Below are 12,312 nucleotides of genomic sequence, written 5' to 3'. Positions count from 1 at the left end.
ATGGCATAAGTTCTGTGACAAATGTCTCTAATTAAGATGGCATCTTTTTAATCTCTTAGCCTCTCAGCCCTCAATTGTTTAATAGTTATTTTAAACATATGTAAAGAGGATTCCCTTGCATAATTAACCATCACATCATGATCCTTAATTTGAACTTTCTCAAAGCATTCCATATTCAAAGACTTGATTTATTCTTTTCCTTAAACAAATCTACTCTCAAACTTTAAAAAAAGTCTCTTCTCTATGACTGTTAAATCCCTTTTAAAATTTTTTATTAGATTATTACAAAGCTTGTCTTCCAACTCATACACGTATTTTTATTATTATTATTTTTTAATTAGAAATATATTTTATTAGGAAATAAATATATAAAGCAACTCTAAATTTTTATGATGTTTCAAATCACAAAGTATAAGGACTAATAACCTAAGTGCAATTTTATATTTTTCTTTTTCAAAGCTTTGTATTCTTAGTGACTTTACTTTCATGTCCAAATGGTACAAGGATGTTTTTAAGAGGCTCAGCATATAAAGTCTGCATAGATAGATGCTCACATTTAAAATTATTCCCTCCTTAACTGTGGAAATCCTACCAGATTCTCCATCAGCTCTAATAACCTCAGTTGGTGATCATAAGTTATTTGATGACAATTTCTCTGGACATTCCTGTTTAAAAAATTTTAAAAGATGGTAACAAAGTAGAGATTGTGCCAAGTTACTAAAGTTCTCATGACCTCAATAAATTTTCCAGGCGCCTTCAAGTAAGTTTATCACCTGGAGCAATTTTGACCTCTAGATCAACTTAACCAATGAAAATGTTTAAATGTAACAGCAAACTGATAAATGTCAATAAGATATACCTTTGTGTAGGTCAATTATTTGTGATCAATATAACTTCCTGGATTGTCAAAATATTACAAAATTACATATTTCCAAGGAAATTAGTATTTATTACATACATTTATATAAGTAATTGTGTATGTCTGGTATTTTCTCAACAGATTGGATTCTTCAAAAGACCGCTAAAGAAGAAAATGGAGAAATAAAGTATTTTACAAGATAAAAAATTAGCACCAATTCAATGATTTTTCCTCAGGTTTGCCTCAAATATGTGACAAGAAATTTTTATATATAATTAAAGACATAGTCACATAACTTTCTGTAATCCATCAGGGATTAATTACTTGGAAAATTACAGATCAAAGATAATGCAAAAACAATACCATAAAGATATATTTTATTAAATGATGAAAATATTTTTAAGTAATTACTCATTTTTGTAGAGTAAGCAAAATTACAAAGTGTTTTGAAGATGAAGTACAACCTATATAAATATGTTTATATATATAAATCACCAAAATATTTAAGGAATACATAAAAAAGATTTTTATAATTACTGAAACATTTCTTTTCAAAGCAATATAAATTAAGATTATTTCCCCCATGATTCCTGATGGATATTCCTATACAACACGACTATCAGCATTTGTAAATGACAAGAAAGAAGTTACCTGAAAAAAGATCATGTCTCCCGATTCAAATGAGAAAAATTTCCCATGGTAGAGTCTATATATAGTATGAACTTTAAAAGTAGAATTGAATAACAGAGGGAATATTCAGCATCTTTGTGTCGGGTTCCACACTTTGAAAGTTTTCTTCCTAAGATATTTGGAAAATAGAGCAAATTGTGCTGAAATTCTATCTAGGATGGAAAACCAAGACAGACTTTGTAAAAGCAAATGAACTAAATGGATTAATTTAAGCTTGTATAGAGCACACTTTGTTTTGATATGGAGCTGTAAAAGTAAAAGCTTTTATATTGAAAAAACAAGTTTTGTGTGACATAACACTGATTTTTTTTTTTATCAAAGATCATGTTGTCTGGAGGGTAGCTAAAGTGGTTTCTGACTGGAAGTGAGACCAATGCTACTGAAATGCTGAAATCTTCTCTGAGAAGCCTTTAAGCATTAGGGATCCCAGGCTGCAAACCAAAGTAGGAGCTTTTTCAGCTCTTTGGTACATGGTTCATTCAAACCCTCAAACTGAGAGTGTGGTGGGTTTTCGTATTTTGTTTTTAAGATATTTAACTTCTTAAATGCATTTCCTATTTTTATGAAGAAAAAAGCAGTATTCCATTTCAATATTGTATTTTTATCAAGAGGTCGCTACTTTTTTGAGTGGGCATGTTAATATTTAAATAAAACTCCAGAAATGTATTTTAAAGAACTTCAGGTTTTAAACTTCACACCAGTAGGAAAATGTCACAACTTTGTACGTGTTTCTTTGTTCTTGAAGTAACCGCTATGGGCTTGGACTTGAGTATAACATAAGGTCCTAGGTTGCTTCATTTCAGAGGAAAATGTCAAGGAATGAATGTATAGTCACTGCATGTGTAAACTACTGCTGTAAAATTTGCTGATACATCTGCAAAAACTCCACCCCTTTGCCAACTTACCATCACAAGACCTACACCTGTTATTTCCAGAAAGTCCTGGGTTCTTCTGTCTAAAAACAACCAAACAACAAATCAGTGGAGAAAGGAAGTGCCATTAGCTTTTAGTTTTAAATTCAGTTTCCAAGAAATTATATGTGGACTCCAAGTCAGCCTATGTTCTGGTTCTCCATGTCCACATCTACCATGCTGATGGTCATAGCCAAGTGCCTGGGCAGTGCTATGGTCATTGGTAGCAAGAAAAGTCTAAATATTTCCAGAGATTTGGTGTCCTTCTGCTAATTTGTCTTTGCCCAGAAATTTCCAGTGAAATTTCCAAGGAATCACTCCCTTCAAGTTCAAAAGCTATTCTCTTCAACCTGCTTTTTCTTTAAAAGGAAAAAAAATCTATCAATTGCCAATTCACCTATTCTTTTGTTATGTTTATTTTCTAACTACAAAGCCACCTAACCAATTTGAAAAATTCCTAAAAATTTATGTCTACTCCCATAAACAAGTAAGAGTTGATTTTGACACATCAGTGAGGTAATATAATCAATAAATAGAATGTATTGTTTCTCTTTACACATACATAAAGCGCACAATAAAATCAGTTTTCAAATTCTGCTGGAAATGGTGATACCAAATCCAACAGACATAATGCTACATATTTCCCTAATTTTTTATTTCTAAAATTGTAATATTATTTAATATTAATGAAATGTGAAAGCTTGAAGAGGAGAGAAGTTGAAATCAAGAAATACATAAAGGGTAGTACATTGAAAATCACATGCCGTAGAAAGACCTGCCCATATTCTCTTTACACAAAGTCTGAAGGACCATCACCATAGCTTGCCTGGGTAAATAACATCCCAACAGCTAATATGGAGTTCACTTTCTGGCAGAACAAAATGCATTTATTAATACATTATCTACTCTATGTGATTTGATGGTTTTGCTTTGCATAACACAAAAACTAGGGAAAACCTTGGTCCAGAGCATGGTTCATGTGTCAAGTACTGTCACATGCTCAATCAAATAAATAAGCCTCTGGCATCATGTTTTAAAATATAGAATCCTATGCTCTCAATTTATTTTATTTTTAACCCTTCTTTTATCTCCCTCCATTGGTCTTCCCCTTCAAGGGTGGCTTTCAGGAAGGCTACTGGAGAAAACTATTGAAGACAAGTTCTTTTATTTCTGTGACTGCAGGCTTCGATGCATTGATCATTTATGCAATGCTTGTCTGAAGGGTTGGCATGGTAGAATGCAACAGAGACCATTTGCAGTGTGCTTCAGAGCTGGAATATCTTGAAGAGATGTGTGAACGCTAATAGGATCTGCATAGAAATTGTATCTAGGGAGACAGGTGGACCCAATAGAGTTCAACCCTCCAGGTCTCCATCAGCAGTCTCCAAATCCACCCTCAGCCATGAAAATCATAGTCGAAACAATGTGAAAATGAGCTTAAACCTCCAACTGATGTTTGGTTTTAGTCGGGGGGCAATACCTGCCGATGCTCAGGACTTACTCCTGGTTCTCTGCTCAGGGATTACTCCTAGCAGGGCTTAGGGAATCATATGGGGTGCTGGGGATCGAACACAGTTGGACACGTCCAAGATCCTATTCACTGTACCATCACTCCAGCCCAAACAGATGTTATTTTTTAACCAAAATATGCCATCTAACTACAAAATCAGGTGTTTTGGTATGAAAATGACTTCAGAATGAATTCAGCAGACAAATCCTTCAAGTAAGACTGAACCTACCTAAATCAGACTCCTGGCCAGAATGCTGAAATGCTGCTGCATATTAGCTCTGCAGTAAGAGAAAATCAAAGTACATTACATTACAAAAGACTGTTCACTTCCTTTTCCCCCTGTACGCACTGCTTGCAACCCTATAAATGTAGAATAAAGAAGCTGGAGGGATAAAGCACTAGCATCCGGGTGCTTGGCTTGGTCTGATTCCCTCACCATCGCCAGGAGTGACCAATCACCATGGGACATGCACCCCCAAAGAACAGGTAAAGAGTTAAGAGTTAAAAAAAAGTTAAACAGTTAAGATTTAAGGTGATCTGACAAGTCTGTATCATTTATTCTTATATTAAGCTTTAACTTGAATGTAGAAATTCCAAGTAACAACCAGAAAGAAACCTGGATCAAGGCATGTTAGTAAGCCCCAGCCCCCATTATTCCCAATGATGTCTGGCACCCAGGGGCATGCCAGTTCTTAACCAATAAGTATGGATGATTTTGCCTCTCTGGTGGTGAATTCAATTCAACTTACCACCAGCACATTACACACATTGTCACATCTCACGGAAGTGGTACCTAACGAAAAACATGCAAGAAGGAGTTATCACTTGTGAATCTAGACTCCTGACTCTGGAATAAGTTTGATTTGGTTTGGTTTTTAATATGTTTAAACCTTACCTGTGCAGTTAATGTGTTCAGAAGATTCCATTATGGCTCTGGAGATCGTCAGTGCCCTGATAACTAACTAGGCAGCTGGACCCAGAGCCATTGGCCAGATCTGCCTTCGGCCTTCCAATGTGTTCCTTCCCTCAGGCTGCAGTGGAGAGACTTTATTTTCACCTGGTCTATCCTATCCCAGGCCCTTCTAAGCTTCTCTTGCTGAACTCTGAGCAATTACACATTCTTCCTGGTGAGCTGACATGTTTTGAAAACTATACCAATACACTAGGGACATACCTGGAGTTATCTCTACTCTTACCACATTTTAGGTCACATCTTTATGTTAAAAATTAAATGACTGTCTAGAGCTCCATGTTGGAGGTGTTCTTCAAAAGATGGAGGTTCAATGTATTATCTTTTATTTTAGTTTGATCTATCCACATAGTCTACAGAGCTTTCAAAAAGAATTTCCAAGTATCATAGAATAAAAGTAGTTGTCCTCTTGAGGAACCCCAATCACCCTCTTCCCTGTTGACCTAACCTACCTCCACCCTAAGAGGTGGAGAGAGAGTAGATGAGCAGCAGAGTGACAACACAGGTTGTCCTACAGGCAACCTTTCAGCAACCTCAGCAGGATTTAACATGGAGAGGAAAATGGGGGGGAGGTGGATGGAGCTATTTATCTTTTATGTATATATCCTTACTCCTCAAAACACTGTAAACACATCATCCTTGACCATGATACAAAGACATGTACTTTGTACAAATAAATTTTGGTTAAATAAGATCAAAAGTATTTTTAACTTTGTATTAACTAGGGTTATTCCTGGACTTTAACACATTTGAACTTAAGAAAAAACAGACATTTGAAATAACAATCGCTCAGATGGCCTTCCTTCGGAACCATTCTGTACAGGACATCCCCTTACTTATTTCTGAGATAGCCTGCCCCTTCAGGAAACAACCGCCTCTGCATTCTTTGCCAGGAAATAGTGACCTGTAGGAGAATGTTATACTGTGTATTACTACTGGGAAGTGGGAAAATTGTTCATGGATAGCATAAAAAATTGTATTCACCTTATTAAAATAAGAAATGTGTATATATTAACCACTGCCTCGAAACATGTAACATTCTCACCCCAATAAACGTTTCTGCACGGTCTAACGTAGAATGCATTGCTCACTTTCTCATTTGCCTTAGAATAAACTCAGTGAGAGCTTAAAGTTATGAGCATTTCCATAAATTGTACTGGACAAACCCATGAGAAGAAAATGTGATATATTCAAAAACAAGCAGCATCTTTATTGAACCTAGTCATTAGTAGGTGTTTAATTTGAAACAACTTTAATTTTTTTTTAATTTTTATTAGTGAAACACCATGAGGTACAGTTGTAGACTTACAAATTTTTGTGCTTGGGTTTCAGTTATACAATGATTGAGTATTCATCCCTCCACCAGTACCCATTCCCCACCTCCAGTGCTCCCAGCATCCTTCCCACCCCCTTCCCACTCCATCCCACCCCATCCCAGGGGCAGGGCATTCCCTTTTGTTCTCTCTCTCCTTTTGGGTGCTGTTATTTGCAAAAGAGGCATTGAGTGGCAATCACATTCGGTCTATAGTCTGTTTTCAGCATGCATCTCTCATCCTGGGAGGATCACCCCAATACATTTTACTTGGTGTTGCCCTCTCTATCTAAGCTGCCTTCTCCCTCAGCATGTGCAGCTGGCCTCCAAGCCATGGAGTGAACCTCCTGGTACTTATCTCGGCTATTCTTGGGTATTAGTCTCCCAATTTGTTACTTTATATTCCCCAAATGAATGCAATCTTTCTATGTCTGTCCCTCTCTTTCTGATTCATTTTGCTTAGCATGATACTTTCCACGTAGTACCACTTGTATGTAAATTTCATGACTTTATCTTTTCTAACAGCTGCATAGTACTCCACTGTGTAGATGTACCAAAGTTTCCTTAAACCAGTCATCTGTTCTCGGGCACTTGGGGTATTTTTTTGAGATTTTGGCTATTGTGAATAGCACAGGAATGAATATAGAAGTGCAGATGTCATTTTGACTGTACTTTTTTGCCTCTTCGGTATATATACCTAGGGGTGGTATTGCTGGGTCAAATGGGAGCTCAATTTCTAATTTTTTGAGAATCGTCCATACTGTTTTCCAAAAAAGGCTGAACCAGTCGGCATTCCCACCAGCAGTGAAGGAGAGTCCCTTTCTCGCCACATCCACGCCAACACTGGTTGCTTTTTTTCTTTTGGATGTGGGCCAGTCTCTGTGGTGTGAAATGATATCTCATTGTTGTTTTGATCTGCATCTCCCTGATGATTGTGATGTAGATAGAGCATTTTCTCGTGTGCCTTTTTGCCATTCGGATTTCTTCTTTGGGAAAGTTTCTGTTTATTTCATCACCCCATTTTTTGATGGGGTTAGGTAAAACAACTTTAATTTTTTATTTTTCATTTAGTCACTGTGAAATTACAAAGTTATTCATTATCAGGTTTCATGAATACAGTGTTATAACACTGATTCTGTCATCACTGTCCACTTCCCTCCACTGATGCCCCTGCCCCCCATTTTCTTCTCCCCCTGCTTTTATAAGACACATTTTAAAACATATATGTATATATACAGTCACGGTCCACCTTTTGTTCATCGATTTGCTCGAGCGGGCCCAGTAACGTCTCCATCATGAGACTTGTTGTTACTGTGTTTGGCATATCAAGTACATCACGGGTAGCTTGCCAGGCTCTGCCGTGCGGGCGAGATACTCTCGGTAGCTTGCCGGGCTCTCCGAGAGGAGCGGAGGAATCGAACTCGAGCCAGCCATGTTGGCTGTGTTCAAGGCAAACGCCCTACCGCTGTGCTATTGCTCCAGCCCTTGTATATATGCTCCATGTATATATACCATGTATATATGCTCCATGTATATATACATGTGTGTAAAAACTTGTATATATATATATATATATATATATATATATATATATTGCTGTGTGATTCACAGTACTGCTGCTGCTAGGGCTTCATATATAATACTTTACCACCTTCCAACACCACCTCCTCCTCTCTGTTGAATGCTTCCCTCCACCAGTCATTGGCCCCTCTTTGTCCTATCCCCAAGCCCCCTCAGGTAGCATGTAAAACTATTTTAAAAATGCATCAGCCGTCAAATAACACTCAATATGCTGATATAATTAGAAATAGCTGAGCTAGTAAAAAAAGGTTTTGGCATATCCTATGCATGGTGTATCCTGTACACTGATTTGAGGTCAGAAGTCAAGAATTTTTGTTTAATTATATCTTATCTTGTATATAAGCTGTGATTTTTACATCAAGAGAGATATGTATCCTATCTTGTAAGTTAAATTTTAAAAGGGGCTCACACAGCAATGATTGCTATGATTTTAAATATATAGAAAATATCCAAGATTAATATCTCCTCCAAAGTTCTGATTTCCTTGTTGACTTCTTAGATTTCCATTTTCTCTAAAAGGAAAAGCAAAAGGCAAATTAAGTCTGTGGTGTTTCCTGTACATGATACAGTAATATGATCAGCCTTTTGCAAATGAAACAAAAGCCTCGAATCCATATTGCTATGTATCTTCTCCAAATGAGATGTTTTAATAATAAATTACCTCCTGCATAATAATAGATTAGACCACATACTGTAAAACAAAAAAATCAAAGATGTACAATTATGTTATTTAACCTACAATTTAAAGAAATGAAATTTATTTATATACAAAGGTTAGAATAAAACAGGAAGAAATTTGGGTCAGAAGAAGACATTTATTTTGTAAATATTTCTTGCACAGCTATGCTGAAGGTCGAATGAAAAAGATCTTTTTACAGAAAAAACAGACTAAGTTAGCAAGAGGTGATTTATAATTTCTATTCAAAATTTGTGGGAAAACGTATTTCCAGTATTCCATCCTTTTTCTTGAAGTATGAGTGGTTGTCCCACTCTAGTCTCCCCCCAAGAGGAGAATGCAGTGGTGCTTAGACAGAACCTGGATATATATATGCTAGAAGTAAATGACACGCATTGGGGTTTTATTATTTGTAGATCCAGATCATAGGAAAAACCTTTGCTTTTTTATTCTTTATGGTGACTTTGTTTGCTCCAAATATAAAATTCATTGATTGTCAGGGGCAGGTGTGTCAGGAAGAGCAGTCTCCTAATAAGCAAAAGAAGATTAGAGGCGGCTGGAGCAGTAGTGCAGAGGGTAGGGTGCTTGCCTTGCACATGGCTGACCCAGGTTTGATCCCTGGCACCACATTTGGTTCCTCCAGCACTGCCATGAGTGATCCTTTAGCACAAAGCTAGAAGTAAGCCCTGAGCAACTCCATGTGTGGCTCCAAATCCGAAACCAAATAAAAGAAGATTGGAGGTCATTTCTGTTTTCTTCTTTAGAATAATTGTTATTTTATTTTTAAGTAAATGAGTATTAATTTTTAAATCACAATAATCATTTAGAAAAAATACATAGCACTGCCCTCCCGTTGTTCATCGATTTGCTTGAGCGGGCCCAGTAACGTCTCCATTGTGAGACTTGTTACTGTGTTTGGCATATTGAATATGTCACAGGTAGCTTGTCAGACTTTGCCATGCTGGCGAGATACTCTCGGTAGCTTGCTGGGCTCTCTTAGAGTGGCAGAGGAATCGAACCCGGCTCGGCCAGGCCAGCCACACACAAGGCAAACACCCTACCGCTGTGCTATACATATGGTAGAAAAATTGAAAAATAAACACAAAAAATATTTAAGGGATTACATCAGCACCATAAGATGCTAACATTAATAAGCCCTTTACTGAAAATACGTTTTTTGTTTTTATTTATAGTTAACTATAACTAAAATCACAGAGATATATTACCCTGCACTTTAAGAAGTTTTAATATAAAACTTATTATTTTTCTTTAATATTAAAAAGGTGGAAGGCCCCAAAAGGAGAGAGAGAACAGAGGAGAATGCCCTGCCACAGAGACAGGGTGGGATGGGGGGATGGGGGGTGGGAGGGATACTGGGATCCGTGGTGGTGGGAAATGGGCACTGGTGGAGGGATGGGTGTTTGATCATTGTATAAGTGAAACCCAAGCACAAAAATGTGTAAGTCTGCAACTGTACCACATGATGTCTCACTATTAAAAAATTTTGTAATAAAAAAAAAAGGTGGCAGGCGAGAATTCTACCACTGAACCACCAATGCTGTGACTGGAGCGATAGCACAGCGGAAGGGCATTTGCCTTGCACGCAGTCAGCCTGGCCAAGCTGGGTTCGATTCCTCCGCCCCTCTCGGAGAGTCCGGTAAGGTACCAAGAGTATCTCGCCCACATGGCAAAGCCTGGCAAGCTACCCATGACATATTCGATATGTCAAACACAGTAACAACAAGTCTCACAATGGAGACATTACTGAACCCGCTCGAGCAAATCGATGAACAACAGGAGGACAGTGTTTGTTTGTTTGTTTGTTTATTTGTTTGTTTGTTTTAAAAAGGTGATAGCCATCAAATATCTGTCTTATCTTTAAGTTGGCAATAAGGAAGAAAATTTGTCTTTTTCCATTCTATTAAAATAAATCAAGTATATAGAGCCACGTTCCATAGTAGACTTTTCCATTGTCTGAGTTACAGTTACTGATGTACCTAATTCTCAAATCAGGGTGAATTGAGGAAGAAATGGAGGGAGAAAGATAACTAAGAAAAACAGTAACTGTAGCCAGTCACTTATCATGAAAAACTAAGCATGCTAGGCAAAGGAGCTTGAACCATAGGCATCTAGGATCAGTTTACCTGCATGTCTTAGGTTCTGATAGAAATGACATGCAACTCTGCTGCCCTTCTTGACTCTCAGGCCTCAACTGGTGTGCATACACTTTAAGGATGAAAATTTCTTCTGAGAAATGACTACATCTGAGTTGAGCAAGTCTCCTGCATTCTATGCAGGGCTTGTTACATGAAATAAAAGGAGAAACCTAGTGACAAGTTAAAACACCAATGAATAAAATGTTAACTTACCACTTTGGGAAAAGAAGAAATAAAACTAAGCATGCTATTTTAATAATCAACCTAGGTGGAGAAACTGAAAAGAAATCCTGGCATCATTATGGCATAAGCACTATCAAGAAGTCGGCAAAGGGGGGAACTTAGTAACAAACAGGATAAGAAACATATAGAAAACAAGAAGGCAATGCAACTCTAAAAATCACGTTAAAGTTAAGTGATCTGAACACTAAAATCAAAAGGCCGAAATCATCAGACTGTTGCAAGAATATAATCTATCTACATGCCCTCGAAAAGAGACAGACTTTAAATTCAAGGGTACATAAGTCAAAAGGAAAATAAAGGGGAAATGATACCATACAAATAGTAGTCATTAGAGAATGAGGCTATACTAACAGCAAAATGAGTTTTCAGGTGTATGGGAAGTCTCTAATCTAGTAAAGGTGACAGTTATCTGAAGTTACTGTGAACATATAGAATCCTAGATTTATACTTGTATTGACTCTGATGTCCTGCAGATTTTTATAGATGCATTTATGACTGAAATGAAACTTCCCTACATATTAGAGCAGATTCACTGGGGTCATCCCACTCTGAGGCTTGAGTCTGAAATCGCTGACCTGCTCAGATTCCAGTCAGAACGATCCAACTCCTCAGTGATGGCACGAATAATATGACACACACCATTGCCCATAGGCACCTAGGCTGCCAGACACTTCATGGATGAATGCAGTTTGGTCATGTAACAGGATTCTAGTCAGTGCTTGATGTACAAGTACTGGCTTGGATTAACAAAAGCAGCATTGAAGTAGCTGCTTTGGCCTTTAGCTTGCATTTTACTCAGTTATTTCTTGTTTGTTATGTCGTATCTTTCAATCCCATATCATAGGGCGAATTCATTTCCTTACCGTAATTCTGTATAGCATTCCAAAGGCTAAAGGGAAATGCTTCAACCTGGTAAGCAGAGTAGCAACCAAAAGAGGCCATTAGACTGTAATTAACAAAACTGGATGTTGGCCATGCCACAAACTCAAACTGTCCTTGACACGATGCCCAGGGCTATTTTGTTGCATATCTTCATCTCTGCTTTTCTATTTTTCCTTCCTTTACTTTCAGACTTTCTACTTAGGCCCCAAGCCCAAAAAGATGCTGCTCTTTTTCACATACTTTTCAGACCCTTCTTTTCCCCTACTTTTTCCACAACCTCATCATTAGAAAAGTTACTGCAAAGATTCCAATTAGAGCGTTGCTGACAGCCAATCAGTTTTCCATCTTCTAAGATGAACCCACAGTTTATTCTACATTTAAATGGTGTTATTTGTATCCTTCAAGAGATTTATGAAATCTTTTTGTGAAACAATAATGTAATAAAAATAGGTAGTTTTGAATAACACTACTGTTTTTTATGAGGAAAAAAATGGGAGGATAATAACAAGTATTGCTACATTC

At 37.2% G+C, this 12,312-nt stretch overlaps 1 protein-coding gene and 1 pseudogene across 1 annotated transcript in view; both read left to right on the top strand.

Moving 5' to 3' along the window:
* ITGA1 (integrin subunit alpha 1) overlaps nt 1–6,019 on the top strand; it is a 180,937-nt gene extending 174,918 nt beyond the window's left edge. The window contains exon 29 of the mRNA XM_056112043.1: nt 1,001–6,019. Coding sequence (XP_055968018.1) covers nt 1,001–1,045 — 45 coding nt within the window. The 3' untranslated portion in view covers nt 1,046–6,019. The remainder of the gene's footprint in view (nt 1–1,000) is intronic.
* Nucleotides 6,020–10,603: 4,584 nt separating this feature from the next.
* LOC130021488 (uncharacterized) lies at nt 10,604–10,737 on the top strand (annotated as a pseudogene).
* Nucleotides 10,738–12,312: the final 1,575 nt, after the last annotated feature.

Source organism: Sorex fumeus, unplaced genomic scaffold, assembly GCF_029834395.1.
Source record: "Sorex fumeus unplaced genomic scaffold, SorFum_2.1 ptg000015l, whole genome shotgun sequence".
In the NCBI taxonomy this organism is placed as follows: domain Eukaryota; kingdom Metazoa; phylum Chordata; class Mammalia; order Eulipotyphla; family Soricidae; genus Sorex; species Sorex fumeus.
The sequence above is the reverse complement of the archived record's forward strand: the minus strand, read 5'-3'. Positions and strand labels throughout refer to the sequence as shown.